This window comes from Symphodus melops (genome assembly GCF_947650265.1).
Source record: "Symphodus melops genome assembly, chromosome: 10".
Classification (NCBI taxonomy): Eukaryota; Metazoa; Chordata; class Actinopteri; order Labriformes; family Labridae; genus Symphodus; species Symphodus melops.
Genome location: NC_136700.1, coordinates 25,875,815 through 25,896,527, shown reverse-complemented (window position 1 = coordinate 25,896,527; position 20,713 = coordinate 25,875,815). Strand labels below are relative to the sequence as shown.

The window sequence follows — 20,713 nt, the reverse complement described above, 5'->3', positions numbered from 1 at the left end:
CACTTGAAACTCTATCATATTCAGAAGAACAGGCTTTCTCTATCTAATAGGTCTGCAGGAGCACATGAGCGTGTATGTCTGACGCAAACTATAGGCAAATATTGTTCTTCAAGAGGGCTGTGATTAGCCTCATTACACAAACGCATTCCCAGGAGCTGAAGTGCTTCTCCGAGAGGGAAGAGCAGAACCTCGTTGAGCTTTAAAGGTGCATCTATTTGTGTGTGCGTGTGTGTGTGCGTGTGTGTGTGTGTGTGTGTGTGTGTGTGTGTGTGGGTGATCAGAGACAGAAAGCAAACAGCTCATGCAGTATAAACCTAATTTGTTTAATGTATTCTCCTTCCAGGTAAATAACCTTGATGTGCTGCCTCCTGGAGATTGTCTGTCATCTCCACTGATCCAGGGGTTTTAATTATCCGTGATGTTTCCCTGTCAGCTTCGTTGTATAATCTTTGTTTATTTAAAGCATCTACTTTGTCATGTTTGCAAGAGGCCTCACTCGATTACCAAGCATGCCTGTTCGATGTCAGAACCTTGTACACACATCGCGCACCGCTTCTCAAACGTCGTCTCTCCACCCGTCGATGACGTCGGCTTTGTACAACATTTGGAAGTTTTAGTTTTTTAAGGTATACCAATGTTTCACACTTTACATGTCTCAAACAAACCAACAAACCGTCTTTATAGAATACCATCCATCATGACATTGTGATGGTTTTGGGTCCATTGCTCTGTTAAGGCCGTGGAGAGTGGAGGAAAACGGCAGGCAAAAACTCACGTCCACACTATACGGGGATTTCAATGCTTGTCGTTTATTTAAATAAACACTCCAACCTTATCAAGCCCGGTTGTACGGCTACTATCGTTTCATACATGAACAAAATAGTGCCATATTTGACCATCATTGTTGTTCTATAAAATAAAGAAAACAGGAGCGAAAAATAATACGTCCGACCAGCGTAGTGTGCGCATCGTTCCACGAGGAGCAGGTAGCACAGGCACTGCTTGATGACGTCGCCACTAAGCGACACAGTATACACATTGTTAAAGGTACATTCCATAATCACAACCGTTACATATTCCCCCCGGTGAGACAAAGGCTGTCCTCAGCCGTACGCACAGAGACACAGTCTATACTAAACATACCCTCACACATGAGTAAGCAGTTAAGCTGCCAAGACCAAGTAGGATAATATACAGTGGATTAATCAGGTAACCGGCATACATGTCAGCACCAGGTAAATGGAAGTCCTTAAACATCAAAAATAAACAAAACACAAGTTTAGGCTCCTAAAACAAACACAGCATGAAATCCCTTTTTATGCATGAAAAACAACATCTTAACCATATCAAGTACAAATATAAAACCAAAACTTATTCTTCTTCCTGTTGTGTACAGAATAAACAAAACACTACCGCTCTGGTAGTATGCATAATGAATTTACACCACTGACAATAGAACAATCGTTTTTTTTTTTTGTTGTTTTTTTAACACGCGAACAACAACCAGAAAGTGTTCATTCTAAATCCAATCTGGTAGCATGATACGGGTTCGTCCACCTAATGTCTGACCATCCAGAGGTCACTCTGGGATTTAGTCTAGGTCTTAGGTTGTAGTGTCTAGCACGGTCAGTGACGGAGTCAGACAGAGGCGGGTCAACATCTTGTGGGCCAGAGTCTAGAGTCATATCGTCAGTCTCTCGAACAGAGTTCTGAGCAGGGTCAAAGGGGTCATAGTCAGCGTCAGCGACGTTGTCAGCAGGCCCAGGTTCGTTTTCTGGTAAGTCAGGACATCGTTCATCAGGGTTCACATGACTCTTACGTTTGTTGGCTGAAGCTGAGGTCCACGTGTGGAACGGCTGTATGTTCACTACATGAAAAACTCCAGCTTCCTCTCCAGTGTCAGCTTTCGTGAGACTATAGTTCACATCAGAGAGTCTCTGGGAGATGCGGTATGGGCCAGCAAATAGTGGGGCCAGCTTGGCTGTGAAGTTAGTCAGCGCGTCAGACCTTGGATGGGTCTTTACTCTGACAAGATCCCCAATCTTGTAGGAGACTTGACGACGTCTCAGGTCATAGTAACGTTTCTGGCGATCGTGACTCTCAGAAAGCACCGCTCGGGCGTGATCATGTGCTTCTTGAAGAGATGCTTTCAGGCATTCCGGATAGGGGATTCCGGGGTCATCCATCCCATCGGGTGTGGGCTGAGTGACGAGGTCAAGTGGAGTCTCTAGCTCTCGGCCATACAACATCATAGAGGGACTAAGGCCTGTGCTCTCGTGGGGTGCTGTGCGTAATGCAAAACAGATCTGAGGGATGAATTTGTCCCATGACGTGTGCTTGTCTCCCACATATGCACGAATGGCTGTTTTTAGAGTACGATTGACGCGCTCTGTTGCATTTGTCTGTGGATGATACGCCGTAGTGAGCCTGTGCTCAGTCCCAAGTGTAGATACAACGTGCTCAAAGAGGTCGCTTACGAATGGTGTCCCTCTGTCTGATATGAGGTATGTTGGAGCACCGTGTCGGGCAAAGATGTCGGTGATAAACTTGTTAGCTGCGACCTGAGCATTTGCTTCTTTCACTGCGCTCACCTCAATCCATTTTGAAAAGTAATCCACGAAGACGAGGATGTAAGCATTTCCATTTTGTGTGCGAGGCAGTGGGCCGACATAGTCCACACCCGTGTATTCCCAAGGCCTTTGTGGGCGAATCGGGACCATAAGACCAGCTGGTTTTCTTTGATTTGGCTTGGTGATCTGACATACAGCGCACGAGACCACATAGTTCTTGACATCAGAGGCCATTGTCGGCCAAAAGAACCTGAGCCGAAGGCGTGCCAGAGTCTTTGTAATGCCCAGATGACCAGCTGTGGGATGGTCATGATAATGCTTCAGTAGACAACCCCGTATGGCAGTAGGGGCGTACAGTTTCATTTGTTTTAGTGGGTGTAGACCACATTTGGTTTTTGGGTCAAGGAAGTAGAGGAGACCATCTTGCACCGCATACTGAAGAGGGACGTGGCTTTCATCCACATTTTGTCGGTCATCGTCCAACTGACGGAGTAACTCGCCAGTTACTGGATCCTCCAGCTGAAGCTGTCGCACGTTTAGGCGGTCTGTCAGCATCACTGGGGGCAGTGTACGGAGATCCAAGCTCCCTATCGTAGCATATGCAGGCAAGAGATCCATGGGAGAGTCAGTTGCGGGTAGAGGGTTTCTGGACAAGGCGTCAGGTACTTTGTTACGTTCACCAGGTTTATGGACTATATCGAAGTCGAAGTCCTGGAGTCGGAGAGACCATCGAGCCAGTCTGCCAGAAGGATTGGGACGAGACATCAGCCACCTGAGGCTGCTATGGTCTGTGAAAACAGTCACATGGAGGCCTTCGACATACGGCCTGAAGTGCTCCAAAGCCCATATGACGGCCAAACACTCCTTCTCCGGCGTCGAGTATGGTTTTTCAGCCTTGTGCAGAGCGCGGCTAGCATATGCCACTGCAACATCTCTGCCTTCGGTGTCTCTTTGCATCAGCGCTGCTCCAAGGCCAGCATCACATGCGTCTGTATGAATGAAGAAAGGACGTGAAAAGTCTGGGAATCTCAATACAGGTGCCGAAGTTATGCTACTCTTCAGGAAATCCACAGCTTTTTGGCAGTTGCTGTCCCAGTTGAACGGGGCATCTTTCTTTGTGAGGGCAAAGAGCGGCTCAGCATGCTTGGCATAATCTTGCACAAAGCGACGGTAATAACCTGTTAGGCCAAGAAACTGTCGCACGTCCTTTACAGTAGACGGCACCTTGAATTCCATCACAGCTTTCACTTTGTCTGGGTCAGGGTGAACGCCAGATGGGGTGACACGGTAGCCGAGGAAGGTCAGCTCACTGAGGCAGAACTGACATTTGATTAGTTTTAAGGAAAGACCGGCCGACTTCAGTCTGGCGAGGACTTCTTCCAGGTCCGCCAGATGTTGTTCAAAGGTGGGCGAGGCAACAACAATGTCGTCGAGGTACACAGCACATGACTTGTATATGAGGCCAGCAAGGACTGAGTTCATGAGCCTCTGAAAGGTGGCAGGCGCGTTACAAAGACCAAAGGGGAGGACTCTGAACTGAAACAGGCCACAGTGTGTGATGAAAGCAGTTTTTGGTCTGGATTTCTCGGCGACAGCCACTTGCCAATAACCTCGAGTAAGGTCCAGGGTGGTGAGAAATTTTCCTCTGGACAGGAAGTCAAGAGACTCATCAACTCGTGGTAAAGGATATGAGTCCTTTACTGTCAGTTGGTTGAGACCCCGAAAGTCTACACAGAACCGTGGGTCGCGAGGGGGCCTGTTCACTATGACCACAGGAGCGGCCCAGGGCCCTGATGCTGGCTCGATGATGCCTTCCTGTAGCATCATTTGAACTTGTTCCTCAATTATCCGTTTCTTAGCAGGAGAGGTGCGATAAGGGGGAAGGTTGACAGGCTTTGCATCTCCGGTGACAATGACATGTTCAGTGAGGGAGGTGCGGCCGAGGCGACCATCGAACAGATCACTGTAGTCTTCAAGCAGCTTTAACAGCTCTGTTTTCTCGTTCTCCACTAAGTTTGCTTGGTCTACCTTATCACGAAGGGCAGGTTGTGGAGAATCGAGACACATCATGATTTCATTTGACAGACATGTTGCATCTAGTCCATCTTCAACAAAGTCATCAAGGCAGAGTGAGTCGTCACCCCTGAGCACAGTTCTAGTAGGTACATGTATGGTGATTGATGCACGTTTCATAAAGTCCATTCCCATAACTAGGGGAGAGGAGAGTCCAGGGATTATAACAAACCGCTGATAGAAACGTTTGCCCATAAACCCGATTGTTAGCCAGGTGACCCCTGATGGGTTGCAGGGTGCGCTGTTTGCGAGCCGGATTGGCGGGCCTGACCATGTGTTAGTGTAGGATCCGTTCTGAATATTTTCGTGGACTAAGTCTGCTCTCACAGCTGAGAGTGAGGCACCTGTGTCGAAAGTGGCTTCTATCGCTGCCCCTTTAAAACACACCTTCGCCTTAAGTGGGGTGTTCCATAATGACTCTGAAGTTTCATCTTCCACGTGACCGAGCACAGGTTGATCATTTGGGGCGGGCGATGGAGGGGGAGGCGGGGTTAGCGACTGGGGGGAGGGTTGCCTCTGCGAAATGTCCTCCCCCCCTGGAAGTTTTCCTGCTTCCTAGTGAATGGCCTTGCCTCTGCCACAGCATATCCGTTTTCAGCTCTCACAGCATCCAAGTGGGGACTAGAGTCTAGAGGTGGGTTTTGTGATAGCTCAACTGTGGACCTAGGTGACTGTGGGGGTCTCTGGGGGCCTGTGGAACAGTTAGGGCAGGTGCGGGAAGTAAAACCCGGCATGGAACATTTGAAGCAATAAGTTTCTCTATCGGGCATATTTTTCACTTTAGCACGGGGTGGCTGAGGAGGGTTAGGGCCGAGGACAGAGTGAAGTTCATGTGCTCGCAGCATTAGCTCAATGCCTGATTTGACAGATGCGCCATAAAGCGCGACTCTGTACTTTTCGAGAGTGTGTTTACAGATCAGTTCAATTTGTTCGAGCTCTGATGGTGGACTCCTAAGTTTCTTAAACTCGCTGAGCATATGGGCAATGAACGTGGGGAGGGGTTCCTCAGGCCTTTGGATGCGATCTAGGATACCTCTCAAGATACGCTCCTGATTGTCAGCGGGTAGGAAGACCATCCTGAACAGTTCACAGAAGTCGTTCCAGGTACAAACATGAGTTTTGAGCACGCTGAACCACTTCTTCGGCTCTTTAGCTAGGAAGCGTGGTAGTTCCCTGAGGATCTGAATATCTGTTAAGTCGAGGGAAGACCTGTATGTATTGACAGATTGTAGCCAGTCTTCCGGATGAATTACACCATCACCAGTGAACACAGGAGGCTCAATTTTTGCCTGATGCAGCGCGGCTGCAAGAACTCTTGTAGTATTGTTGATTTCAAGAGAATTTGACTGAAGGCGTGAAGCAGGTGTAACAGCTGGAGTGCGATCGGGAGCCATCATGTCAGAATACTGAGGTCTTATGTAGGAAGAATCAGGTGCATGTGGGGTTGAAGCGGACATTGGGACAAGATTAGCGGGCTGAGCAGAGGGGGCTTTGAGGCCTGCCTTGTTGCTTTGGTCCCATTGCCGTAAGATACTTTTCTGTAGCTCAAGAGAATCATGCAGACACATCTGAAGCATCTCCACCTCGGCTTGCAGACTCTTCACCTCCAGCTCAAGGTCAGCAGTGGGCAGACTCCGAGTGGCTCGAGGTGGGAGGGGCATAAAGTCAACGTGAACGTCGCAGTCAGTTAAGTCAGGATGGGTCGCCATTGTATGTGTTTTTTTTTTTTTTTTTTTTTTTAGAGACAAATATTAGTTAACTTCCAAAAGTGATTCATATAATTATAAATGTAGCTCGGGTCTACTAAACCACACAGTGTAGCAAATACTGCGATAAGGTATAGACATTAGACAGTGTACTCCTTTAAATCACTCGTAGAGAAAATATTTTTCACTGAAAACACACCAGAAATACAAGAGAAAAATTAGAAATGGCATAAACAGCAGGAAAACACTTCTCTTGTAAATACTGAATGAAATCACTGAAATATAGATTATGAATAAAGTGTTATTCACAAATAAGTTATGCCAACCACAGTCTGAATAGTTATTTTCACACACTTGTAAGAGGCGATAACTACGGTTTCAGTCTATCAATGCTGTGTTTCTTCTTTCTTTTCTCCTTTATTTGTTAGTAATTATTCCAGTTAGTATACTTTACCCAACCGATCACGTCAGCTCCACAGAAACAGTCCGGGCATGAGTGACGGAAATCCACGGGGGGGAAAAGAGCAGGAGAGTGGCAGGCGCTGGGGAGGAGAAAAACACGTCTTTGGGGATCCGAGGAGCCTTCACGTACAGCCAGGGACGAAGCACTCAGTAACAGCAAACCGGGAGCCGTCGCCGCGTCCACCGGGTCGCCTACCGTAGCTGCCGGAGGGAAACTCTGTACACCGAAACTCCAAAAGTCCGGGAAACGTGGAGCGTTCCGTCTGAAGCCGACTCTCTGTCCGTACGCGCTGCGACACTCCCGCGCGCGTACCCGCTTGTGACTTTGATGTCGCCGAAAAGCGCGGCCAAGCTTAATACAGTCCAAAACGGCGAAAAAAGAATGGTGAAAAAAATGTTCACTTCGAATACTTGCACTGGTCGTTGATGAAAGGTCCAAGGAAAAGTTGTTCGGGCGCCATTTGTGATGATTTTGGGTCCATTGCTCTGTTAAGGCCGTGGAGAGTGGAGGAAAACGGCAGGCAAAAACTCACGTCCACACTATACGGGGATTTCAATGCTTGTCGTTTATTTAAATAAACACTCCAACCTTATCAAGCCCGGTTGTACGGCTACTATCGTTTCATACATGAACAAAATAGTGCCATATTTGACCATCATTGTTGTTCTATAAAATAAAGAAAACAGGAGCGAAAAATAATACGTCCGACCAGCGTAGTGTGCGCATCGTTCCACGAGGAGCAGGTAGCACAGGCACTGCTTGATGACGTCGCCACTAAGCGACACAGTATACACATTGTTAAAGGTACATTCCATAATCACAACCGTTACAACATGCAGAGAAAAAGGAAAACAGCAGCGCAGCTTGTGTCATCGTGCCGTGAGGAGGAGAACTTAATCACAGTTAGAGTTCTGTCTCTTGATGAGGTGACTGTCCAAATGTTTTTCAAATCCCATTCGAGTCGATGGAGGAGCATAAATCCCAAATTCCTGATCTGGATTATGACAAAGAAATCCATTGAACATGAAAGGACAGTAGGGAAGGCAGCAGATGATCTCACGGTCAGAGGATTAGACCTGTTAGATGTTTGGTGGACTCATGCTCTAATAACATCAGAACACCAGGCCGTCCCTCCGAGTGTGCGGAGGGGATTACTGATAAATCCAAGCTCTGATGTCACTTCAATCAAAAAGGAGACTTTTCACAGACATGTATATTTCTGCATGCTCTCCTGGGCGACAGCAGTCGTTTGCTTGTTTGGTCATCGGGATGATTTTGAAGAAATATTGAAGTGTGCGCAAAAATGATGCAAAAGAAAGAAATCCTTTTTTTTAAAGTCTTTAACTGAGGAGAGCATCTTGGGATTCTTGCAGTTTGTTCATAGTGTGTAGAGGGCTGGAGCCGATCCTAGACATGGGGTCACACCCTGGACTGTTCACCAGCCAATCACAGCGCTGACATACGGACAGACAACCAGCCACACTCACATTCACACCGAGTCTAACCGCTGCAGCACCGTTCAGCCACATAGTTTAAAGTGAGAACCTTTAAGTCGGAACCCTCTCATGCACACACTTTGTCCGAGGCATGTGTGTATTCTGGATGTCTCTGCAGCAGCAAAGAGGAGGGAGAAGTAGGTGAGATAAAAAAAAAAAAAAAAAAAACGACAGATGAGGGGAAAAAAAAAAGATAGTAGGAAGGGGGATTAAAAGCAAAGAGGAAGCCGTCAAATTTTGAAAGAAAAAAGGGAGTTCCTCTTCAGAAAAGAGACAGAGGACATAAAAGTCAGATTGGAAGGAGTCGGAGATAAGAACGGCAGCCAGACAGGAGATTTTGTACCCATAAAACAAGTATTCAAGGATAGACGGGATGAACCTCGAAATTTAGGTTTTAAATCAAAAGCAACGTGACAGTCTTTGAGGCTCAGCAGAGATGCTCTGGCAAGTGATGAGTGTGATATTGACTGCTTACTGCTAAAACAAGGATCGAGCTCTCAGAGAGTTGAACTTGAGGGGGGGGGGTGATTTTCCAAACCACATCCTCCTCTCTATCTGACTGTGAGGACGTGCATGGAGCAGACTTTCACTTCTCTGACTTGTGTGTTTGCATCCCGGGAGGAGCGCATGCTGACAGTCTGCTGACACTTAAATTGGAGGCCTTGAGGCTCGAATGCTAATCATCAACAAATACACGTTTCCAAATATAATGCACTCCTGAAAATATGTCACAGGTGTCATGCAGCCTGTCAAATGCACAACCTCGTGCTTCCTGATCACACGGTACTTTTACTTGTATTATTAACACAGATGCTGTGACACATGTTAAACAGCATGTGGCAGGTACTTTCCCACCTTGCGCTGCCTTTAAAATAGAAGAGATCTCGATGAGTTAGTGCACAGAGTGCTGGGGGAGTGAACCGGATAGATGCACAGAAACACTGCTCAAAGCCACACTGTGCGACTTGTGAACGTTGATCCACTTGAAGCCCATAAAATAAAGAGCGGGATACGTGTTGTTGGCGGTTAAATATACATCACACGCGACACAGCGCACTCTGTAAAGCACTCTGTCGTGGGAAAGAAAACATTTATTACATTAATTTGAACTATAATTTAATTTTACTTTTCGCACACAGTCCAATTCTCTGGAAAATGTAAAGCACCATTAGTCCAATTCTAATTTTATCCCTGAATGGTTTTATGTTACCAAAGCAAAATACAATTCAGGACACAGGGATAAATCTGTAGACTGCAGGGACTCTGACGAGACATAAAAACAATAATCAGGCACACACAGACTGTGGATATTAATGGGCAGAGCCACGTCACCACTGTGTGTTCCTGCAGGGGGCGCTGGAGTCCCCCGTGTGTCCCTGCGGGGGGCGCTGGAGTCCCCCTGTGTGTCCCTGCAGGGGGCGCTGGAGTCCCATGGATGGCGGTCTCCGTGCTGGAAATGCTGTCTCAGGCTAACTTTGAGTCAAGCTAACGACAGCTGAGAGCTGAGGCGGGTTTTAAACCTCCTGACAAACCGTTACACGGCGCCCACCTGTCAATCAGCTCAGCTACATGCCTTATTGTGAATAACTCTGATCAACTCCAATCAAAACTGCTGAGTCATCAAAACATTCCCCCCGTACAGTGTGTGTGGATGGAGACATGAGCTAATCACACCTATTTGGTTTTTTGAAGCAGGCTGTAAACATGTTCATGTCTGCTGTAAAAACAGGCTTTTTGAATGGGTGTGTATGTGACTTCCTGTGCTGCTGCAGCCAGCCTCTAGTGGACACTCCAGGAACTGCAGGTGGATTTTCAGAATTGGCTTCAGCATTAACACCAGAGGTAGCCGCTCTGGTGCACACGAGAAACTACATGATGGGAACATTTCCTGAGCTCTAGAAAAGCTTCTGCCCTTGCTGAGCATCAGAAACATATTCTTAATTTGCCTGCCCATGTCCCCTCGGGGACTCCGTAGTTAATGTTTCAGCCACTCGTGCTGTTTAAAGTAGTAAAGGAAGGACTTGTTTGTTTCGTCTCTGCTGGAAGTCAAACCAAAATGAACGAATGACCTTCCACAGCAGCTAAGACATGCCTCTCTATCGCTCCAGATTTCACCAACATTCGTGGATTCATTGGATCATTTAATGTATGCCAAGGAGGGATTTGGTATAACTTTGACTTATCATGAGTTTATCCACTACGAACAGCCCAGGCCTGGAAAACACTCTTCAAAATGTTGAGCTCAGTCCATCTCTGTCGGAATCCTGACTGTAATGTGAACTCTTATACCTGTTTGTCTCACTCTCTCTCTGCCGATCCCACTGTGACTGGACTTTGTTTAACCTCCTATTTTATCCGTTTGGACTTCCGTTAGCTAATGTTCCTTTAGCCCCGCAGCCAGAGGAGACACACCGAGGTTTTAACACGATAAGTATGTCTGATAATGTGACAGTGTGACACTTCTGTAAAAGTAAAACTTCAAACAAACGACTCGTAAATTATCCATCAGATCTATCATGTTGACCTTTTGTAATTTACATCTGAATGATCCTGCTATTTATGTCTGATTTTACAGTGTTTACGTGATAATGCAGAGCTTTAATGCACGCAGCGTCTGTCAGGACCAACCATGTTACACAGTGTGTTACACCTGTTCAGTTTGTCGGCATCGCTGCGGACTCACTGTTTAACACGCCACTCTGACTCCAAGTGGAAAGCAACAATTCCACATAGTCACACTCAGGAAACAGCAGGCCCTGTCCACCTGTTCCTGTTGGACAAGGATTGTTTTTACTGAAGGGGAAAAAAAGGCTTAAAAGTGAGAAACATTGTTAATCTGCAGAAACCAAATTTAGATCTGTTAATTCCACAACAGCTCGTCGAGTCAACAAGTCAACATAACCAAATGTTCCCGCTTCAGACGTGGACAGAGCGAAGAGGAGGACAGAGCATTGCACACCAGCGTCCAATCCGATCTCAAAAGCAGCAAACTCCTCAGTTTAAACGGAAGACTGTGCAACATTTTACACATGAATGCAGAAATCCAGTCTCTCTCTCTGTGTGTGAATGTGTGTGTGAGTCCTGACTGTCTCCAGTGAGGGGGAAGCTGGAGTCCTGCTGGCTGTGTTGTTGTTAGAGCTGTGTTTACACGGCCGGCTCCTCCCCTTGTGTATAAAAGCTGTTTGAGTCCAGAAGAAGAAACTCACTGATTATTTGGATGAAGAGTTTTTAGCTCATTCTGTGTCAGTTTACATGAAGCTAACAGCTAGCTAAAGAGCGCTAACGTTAGCATGCTAACACAACAACGCAGTTTAAGATGAGGACAATTTTGTTTGCGCTCAGTGCGTTCAAACTGATAACTCCTTTGTGAAAATTCGCGGGGAGAGAAGTTGGAGGTGTGTCGCTGGAGGAGGATTCAGTTTGGCCAATCAGCAGTTTGAAGTTCAAGTGTGACATCATCTGTGTTTTTTTGCCTCCCTTTTAGTGAATTGCAGCGCTAACTCAGCTCGCCTCCTTTCTGCCGCGTCTGTAACTCATCAGAAGACAAAAAAAAGAAAAAAAAGAAGCTAAAAGCCCAGAAAAGAAATCTCATTACAAAGACGATTTCCCTCATCTTTATGGTTCAGTGAGGAAGCAGATTGCATTTCAGTACTTCATTAATAAATGAGAATGTGAACAATGGCAGAATGATGGCTCCATTGTCGCCAAGCAGTCTGAGGCACGTCTTGCATGGGGTTACCTTGGCTTGTCAGTGAATCTGTAAAAGCACGTTTGCACGAAGTGTCCCTGTGTAACATCAAAAAGTCTGCTACTGTTATGTCCGTCTGCTTCATTTTCTGTCCTTCATGCTCTGAGTCAAAAATAGAGCTAATTAGACGGAACTATCTGTGAAAAGAAAGAGCTGTCATCATTCAGTGGGAAAATGGTGCATGTGCTGTGGGCAGCGTCGAGTCTCAGAGATGGTAAAGGGCACCACTCCAACCCCCTGAACGCACTGGAGCTGGATGAAATCCGACAGGTGGATATTATTTGAAAAAAAAAAAAAAAGATGAAAAAATGAGTGTTATTACACATAAAAGGGACGAGAGAGAGAGAGAGAGAGAGAGAGATTGTTCCAGGTCAGGAGAGGAGGAGGAAGGATGGGCTGGATTTAGATCTGAGGAGAACGCACACGTGGACCAAAGACGCCTGAGAGCCTTTTCTTGTAACACAGACTCTCTGTCCTTAAAAAGAGACATTTTAATCGTATTTTATATAATCAGGGTTTTTAACTGCTACTTTGAAGTAGAGGCTTTTAAGGGAATTGAAACAGCAGCACCTGCTGGAAACATTTTTTATTTTTTTTATATATATATAGTCGCCTTATTAAAAGCAGCCCCCTGGCCTCCGTGAAATTTCCATCCAGCACATGAAATGAGATTGAGAAGGCGCAAAGCGTCCCTCATCAGAAAGCCTCTTCTTTAACTTTTCATCAGTATTCTCCTGCAGCGACACGCTCTGATTTTAAGTGACTTTTAGCTTCCATTTATACACTTTGACGGGTGATGAGATCATTTTGTACGCCACATCTAGAGATCAGAACGGGGCTTTACATTTTAGCCTTTTTTTTTCTTAATGGAAATGATAAAACTGTTGGAGATCATCCTTCAATCATTGAAGGCTTGAAGGTAAAGTCAGCAGCTGTCTCCTACAAAATAAAACTCAGACTGATCCTAAAGTGAAACTGCTCCATTGTCCTTTCTGGGCCTCCGTACATGTGTGACTGTGTCTGCAGAGACTCTGTCCTCTGATTTTACTCTTCTGGTTTGTTTTGGTTGACTCAGGATGTTTCTGGGCGGAGCTGGTGTGTTTCCTTCAGCCAATGAGAGCGCAGCAGGTGAGTTCAGGAGTGGATCCAGTTCAGTGATTGGATGTGATTCCAACAGGTGAGTGTGACAGAATCTGTACATTTTGTGTTTTTTGGAAAAGCCACAGCGATGACAAAACTTCTCTCCGGGGATTAAAAAAACGGAAGCATTTCAGATTCTGACTTTTCGGCTTGCTTGACATTTTCCATTTGTTAAGCCCTGAACTCTCTGTCCTGTCTCTTTTTCTACTCATCCATCACTTCCTGCCAGCTCCCAGAGCGAGCGTGTCTTTGCATTCTCCTACTTTTGTCACCTGACTGTATTTATTTGTGCAGAAGAAAGAATAATAAAAGAAGTCAAAAGACAACATTTACATGCTGAATGCTACAGTGTTATTGTACAAGAACAACAAGCTGGGAGACCCAAGCAGCAATCTTTAATGACAACGGAGCGAGAGCTGAGTGTGTTGACGTGTGTCAGATTGGCAAAGAGAGGCTTTGTGAAGCTGTCCAAACTGATGTTGACTGAGCAGCGTTTGTTTTTTACCGGTGAGATTTGGTGTTAAGTGAAACGCCGCGGGCCGGACGAGCCGGTGAAGGGAGGACTGACACGTGAATAGAAACGTGTCCGTGTCTGTGCATGCTGTGCACTCGATAAACCAACACTGACTGACATCCAGTTAACCTGTGTCAAACAACCGCGCTCATCACAGCCCCTGCACATTAACCCGTGTAACCCCGCACTTTATAAGCACACTCGGTGCAGTGGTAGAATTCTTCTAAATCAACCACTTCAACTTAATAACATAATAGACTTCTGGGATAGACTCGCTTTTCATGCAGCGCTGCAGAGTTCAGGCGCCACTTGATCAGGCAGCGATGAAAATATTTTAGATTTCTACAACTTGTCGAGTTTCAGTCGCTGACAAAAATGATTTCGAGACAGGGCGACGGAAAAATGTAGTTCACTGATATATCGGTGTCGAGAGGGATCAAGACATGACTTTAGCAGACGCTCATGTCAAATGAACTGGACCAGGGCCGGATCAGGGCCCAGGTCCAGAGTGTGAAACCATCCTTAGATGTAATCTAAACCTGGCTGCCCTCATTAATGATGCTTCATTTAAGCTACCTGCGCTGCCAGGGGTCTGTCACCCCGCCCAGCTGTTTGTTGCAGGAAGGAAGCAGGATAACTAACTCAGCCTTGAACTGTTGAAGAGTGCTGAAGAGTGAGTGCTGCATCATCTTCTGTGTGTGTGTGTGTGGGGGGGGGGGGGGGGGGGGGGGGGGGGGGGGGTTTGCTGGGGTAACTCAAAGGTCCAGAGGGAGGATGGTGAAATACAAAAGAAATATGTGGGAAGTGGTGATGAGAGGGAAGTGAGAAATGAGAACTGATAGCAGGAATAAAGAGCGGTAGTCTGCTGCGAGACAGATCTGTGATGTTAATGTTCTTGCTTATTAATCATTTGGTGAGCAATCACTCTCGGTACCCTGACTTATAAAATCCAGGGACACCCACATGCTCTCCCTGCTGCGTGTGTGTGTGGGTGTGAGTGTGTATGTGTTGTGTGGTTGTCAGTCTATCGAGAGCCAGAGGACAATATGCTGGTCGGCCAGCTCCCTTCTATCTCATCATTTTCTCTCTTTCTCCCTGTAGGGTGGCCATTACACTGAGCCCCCTCAGGCCATGCCACAGCACAAACACACACACCAACACACAGAGGCAAACAATGACAAATGTTTTACTAACCATATACACATGCAATCCTGAACACACACACACTCCCCTCTCCCTCCATCCATTCATCAGCCCGGCTCGAGGGCCTCGGACCGGGGGGCTCCAGTCCAGAGCAGCAGCCCCAAATGCTACGGCCTTGGCCACATTAGCACCCTGGCGGAAGATGGGGTGGCTGGACTCGCCAACCGCCTCCAGCTAATGTCCTCCCACAAGAGCTGGCACCCTTTAGCCGAGCTGGAACGGTCACAAAGTGGGAAGCATCTAATCCGGTTTGATTTCATTTTATATTTATTTCTTTTGGGTTTTTTTTTTTTTTTTTTGTAACATCTTTTGTGACTGTGATGGGGTTCATTTCATTTGGGTCACTTTCAACAATCAAATAAATATGAAATACGAACGTGGCATGTTGTACCTGCTGTATGTGGGTGCAGAGGAGAGTTTACTCTTCAAAAAAAAAAAAAAAAAGCAGTAAAGCCGCAGTTACAGTGCATGAAGCCAATTTAAGCCCCTTCACAGTGATAACACATGACAGCCTCATATGCTTTAAGTCCTTGGTGTAAGTATATCCGGCAGCTATGCTTCCCTGTGCAGATTAACACCTAAGTCATCGTTGGCTGCCTCAAATTGGAGCATTTTTATTCATAGCTATAAAAAAAAAGTAGCATACCTGCGTAGGGGATCGGGGCGTCTTTGTCCAGGGCCACCAGAGGCGGGTCCAGCAGGACGACGTCAGTGTTCTCAGTGATCACGCCATGGTACGACGTCTCGATCCACGGCTTGTGTTTGTTCACTGCAGAGACAGAAAGCAAAGGGAAGGACATCAGTGAGCTACTCACATGCAAGGATGTACAACTCGTATAAACCCTTTAACATCAATGTGCACACACACACACACACACACACACACGAATACATTTGTTGTTTCCTAGTTTCATGGCGAACCTCCTCCAGCCTAAGCTTCTGTACGACATTCTCACGTGGATAATCTCTCCCGCTGCCTCTTTTCTTGTTTTCTTCCATCAAACATTCCCGCAGGTTTCAAAGCGCCGTGCCACGCGTGATCAATGACCACCGCTGAGCTGCCCGCAGAACACTGTATCCACGGCCGAGTCAAAACTAAAGTTCACGAGCAGAAGGCCTCATTAAGGCCGATAATGGAGTCACGGCCTCCTGGGGCCTGAGTGGCAGCTTGCCGACCAACTCGCCATTTGTTGACCATGTTGTGGTGACAGGTGAAAGAGAAAAGACATGGACTTCTGTGGTTCTTCAAAGTGCTTTTTAACTGCACCAGAGAGAGGCACACACTACATTGAGTCATTTTTAAGTTCAAGTAGTTGCATTTAAAATGACACAAAGACAGCCCCCCCCCCTCCCGCCCGCCCCCCGCTGAGACACGTCGCCTCGAAAAATCATCGCCTTAATGTGGAAATAAAGAGCATGGGCGATAATTACTCTCCATTCAGAGGGAGAGAAAGTGGACTCTAAGTGCCAATCAAGCAGTCATTGCAGACCAATTTCATTTTTTACAGAATGTCAGTAAAAGCCACTTTAAATTTTAACGTTTGTATTTTCTAAACATCACAGCCAGGGCAACATCCTCACCTGTCATACTGTATGCTGGGAGAACACAAAGAGGACTTTGTCTTCTGGTGTGAAGGAGCAGTTCCTTTGTGTACTTTTGTACGTGTTCGCACAGCGTTTTAAATCCGAATGGCTCCACATGGCTTTAAATCAAAGAGTCCCCAAACAAGCCTCCAGGAGATCGGACTGGATTTCACTGAACAGAGACTTTGACCTGTTTTGGGGGTGGGAGTTTTCCACACTTCCAATTTCAAAATACTCCGGGTGTATGCGGTCAGTCAGCGCCGCGCACTACGGCACCCTCCGCTACCACGATAGTCAACGATTCTGTTTCCACTGAGAGTGCCGGGGTCCATCTCTGGAGCGTCTGTTTCAAATACCCCGAGAGCCCTTTTCCCCCACGGAGCTCGCTGCAAGCTAAAGTTAAGTTGGACACAACAGAAGGACCTGGACAGGAAGTAAGACAAGGAAATGCATGTGCAGACACACGCTCGTATTTTCCATCATCTCTATTAACAGTACATATAAAGAGGCACCAAATAAACATGAATCAAGCACGTTTTTTCCTCTTTATTGCAGCATGACCTCGTCGTTCTCCTGTGATGTGAGTACAGTCGCGCTCATGTTCCAGAAACAGAGCCAGTCGGGCAAGGTGTGGAGCATGGGGACATTTCACAAAAGCTTTAAAGATGAAATGTAGATGTATAAAACATGTTGCTGACAGGGTTCACCTCTGTGACTTCATCTGATTGATATGAAGAGAGTTGTGCTGCTGCTGCTGAATCTAAGTCGTCTGTTTTTCATGCATTTATATTTGTCAGATAAGAGTCTACAACAAGCTGTGTAATGAGGACTGGTTAACCACGAGAAGCTGGTGGGACCTGAGAAATACACGTTAACCCTGCAGGGATGCATATTCATGAGTGTCGGTCCAGACAGCACGACTAACATCCCTGATGGAGTCGGAGGAGATCATTTACAGGGCCGCAGAGATGGGAGCACATTAGTCTATCACCACGTGATAAATATGAATGAGTCAGCTGCAACACTGACGGGTAAAATGATTCTGATTTTCAGTCTTTGAATGCCAAATCATGTTGTCACGCAAATGAATATCTTGCCCGACACTGTTGAACAGGAATCTGGAGGAGAAATGTTTATGTGTCACATTTTAATGGAGTGTTAAAGAACACAGAAGTACCAGCTGACCTAACTACATCAGACATGAAGGAAACCTGCTGTGTTGAAGCTTCTCTGACAACAATGCAGCAGCCAGTATGTTCTCCTTCTAACTTTAGATTCTGCTCCTGAATGCTCTGGATCTGATTGGAGCAGAGAAGGTAGGCGGGGCTTTGAAGACCCCCACCCCTGAGAGCCTGATGGTTATGTCGAGTCCTCGTCGCTGTGTCATCGACAGATTACAAAGGACTTAATTAAAGTCAAAATGGCACCAAAGGGTCGTAGCATTGGTTTTTGTTGAGTCACGCGAACTGATCTGGAAAAAACAGCCAGAGTTCCCATCACTAATTTGGAAGCGAATACAAAAGCAAAGCACAACCTCCATACATGTGTCATACAAGAGAAATCAAAGGGACCTGTCCTCAACTTCAGATTCAGTCAATCTCAGAGCTCAGGAGCCTTTTGACCTTCAGATCCTTGATGCCTGCAGGGCTGCCCTGAATCTCCTTTTTACAGTTTGTGCATACAAATGGAGAATCTGAAGGCAAGGGACCTGATTTCATGACTGTGAGAGTTCTTGTTTGTGTTTTTGTAGTCCCAGTTGTTTTGTCCACTTTTATTTCAGCGTGCAGGAAAAACAACCTGTGCAAGCTAAAGTGGTGAAACACAGTCTGTCAATCAATCAATCAATTCATTGGTCGTATTTGTGTAGAGTCATTTCTTATTTAGAGGTAAATAAACACACTTTATATCTGGTCCAGGTTTAGACCGTACTTTTTATTACTGCATTGCTAAAAATAAAAATAAAAATAAAAACATACTGAGAGGTCTTTGATCTCAGACCTTGGCCATGTTTTTCAAATTAGAGCCAATCAGAAGGCTGTCCTGGAAGCCCCTCAGCATCTTCTGAATGCAGAGTTTAAACCTCTGCAGACTGAGAGGAGGGTCTCTTCTGTGAGGAGGAGAGAGTTTAAGGTGGAATGGAAAAAGGGCGAACGACGGCACGTCAGCCTAAAGGTCTTGGTCAGGTCGTTAGCGTACTGCACAGCTGGATATCTCAGGTCGTTTGTTGGGTGTCTAAATCAGGCTGTTGGTCTCTGTGTCGCTTATCTCCCTCACATCCATCATGATGACATTACTCAGAGTTATGTTTTACACAATGTATTCTCCAATCTGTCCCAAAAGCAACACGAGGAAAGGAAATGTTCCACCTGGGCTAACAGCTCGCTACACCAGGAGGCCAACAAAACGTTAGCTTTCACTCCGGGCTCAGAGGTCGGCCTTCCTCTGCATGGTCTCTGCGAGGACATGCTGATCCATCTGCGACGCTTTAAAATGGCCGTAAAAAAAGGGGGGGGGGTTCTCTTTCGCCAGGTGATATAAAACACAAAGAACAGAAGAGGCAGGCAACAGAACATCACAATTTAGACCGATGATGACCTTTGTGATATCAGCGCTACACAAGATGGAGTGCATCCTCCCATCAGTCAGACTGGCACACCATTGCCGGTTAATGATGTCTCAAACCCATTCAACTTTTCTGTGTGTGTGTGTGTGTGTGTGTGTGTGTGTGTGTGTGTGTGTGTGTGTGTGGGCGATGGAATGCTTTTTCAGTAGGAGTGATGAGGGCATTAAAGGAGCGTCCACCTCCAGTAATCGCTGCAGTGTCTTGATGGGGTGCCACCCACATGTCAACCCCACCCCCGACGCACGTCTGCAGCACATCCAATCACTGACGGTGAAATACTTTGCTGCTGACTTAATAGAATGGGGGTCCAGGTATTGACAGATGGAGACATGCCCTTGAGTCATTAACACAGAATGGATGGAGGCGCTCCAAATATGGCGGGAGGTTGCAGAAGGGCCATCACGGGTGGGGGGCGTGATAGGTGGAGGGATGAAGGAGCCCGACCATCAGGTCCAGGGATTCCCAGGGGAAGCATTGCAGACGCTTAACACGATCGAAGCCCAAGGCTGCGAACCTTAATGCCTTGACACTAAGTGATTAGCTACATACTCCTCCATGGCAACTTGAATCAAAACTAAACACGGTTAATCCTGCGATCAATACGAAGGGAACATGACACCCTGCTCGGCTAAATTTGTCTGCAGAGCACTCTGCGGTTACGAGTTAGAAAGAAGTTGTTCTCTTTGCTGAAAGTCTTCAAGCTGATGTGCACTATCATCACACCGCTGAGTGCGCACCTGCGACTCAGCATCGAGTCTTTGGAGAGTCTGGAGGAGGAGTTCTGGTGGGCTTCTTGAGAAAGTCTACACACACACACACACACACACACACACACACACACACACACACACACACCTAAAAATACCCCAACCAATATAAAAAAGACCTGAGCTGCCCTCCAGGCGACTCCAATCTTTAAAAGCAAACACCTTTGTTGGTGACTAAAAGCACTCAGTAAATAGAAGGCAAAGACCCCTCTTTTTAAATTGGCCGACGTCGATATGAAAACCTGAAAAAAAGAAATTGGCTTAAAATGACAAAGAAAGATGCAAGAGATGTTCAATACTTCGAGGGCAAGCCGAGCAGAAATCAAACCCTCCATTCTCTGCGTGTCATGTCTTAACAAACAGCCGCAGCTGCTTATACACGATTGTTGTGTTTGTTTTGTTTTTTTTGTTCCTCAAATCAAATTAATTACAGAGGTGGAGGGATGCAGTTATCCGACCTGCACGGGCTAATATAATCGGGTTGTGTGACGGCTGAGAGGTGAACGCCGGAGCCCGGCTGCCCTTTACTGCTGGCTGCCGGTCAGCAGGACCATCTCCCTCTGCCATTTCACTGCCAATTAAGTTGAGTGTCGCAGATTTGACTTGAGGCTGTGAGGATGGCAGAGGCGCTATAACGGCTGATTAATCTCTGACCGGGCAACAGTGTGCCACAGTAAATGTGCTGGCGGGTGAAACCTCTAAACGGGCGGGTGCTGCAATCTTAACAGGCCCCGGGGAGGAGGAGGAGGAGGAGGGGGGAGGAGGAGGAGGAGGAGGGGGGGGTTGTAATTAAAATGATCTCTGTAGGAAATGAAACCCTGATTGA

General features: G+C 46.5%; 1 protein-coding gene across 2 annotated transcripts in view; it reads right to left on the bottom strand.

Annotated features, from left to right (window-relative positions):
• The window catches only part of LOC306830374 (calsyntenin-2-like), a 250,424-nt gene that overhangs the window by 121,451 nt on the left and 108,260 nt on the right, over window positions 1-20,713 (bottom strand). For both annotated transcript variants that reach the window (XM_079353806.1, XM_079353805.1), the window contains exon 2: window positions 15,560-15,682. In XM_079353806.1, coding sequence (XP_079209932.1) covers window positions 15,560-15,682 — 123 coding nt within the window. The remainder of the gene's footprint in view (window positions 1-15,559; window positions 15,683-20,713) is intronic.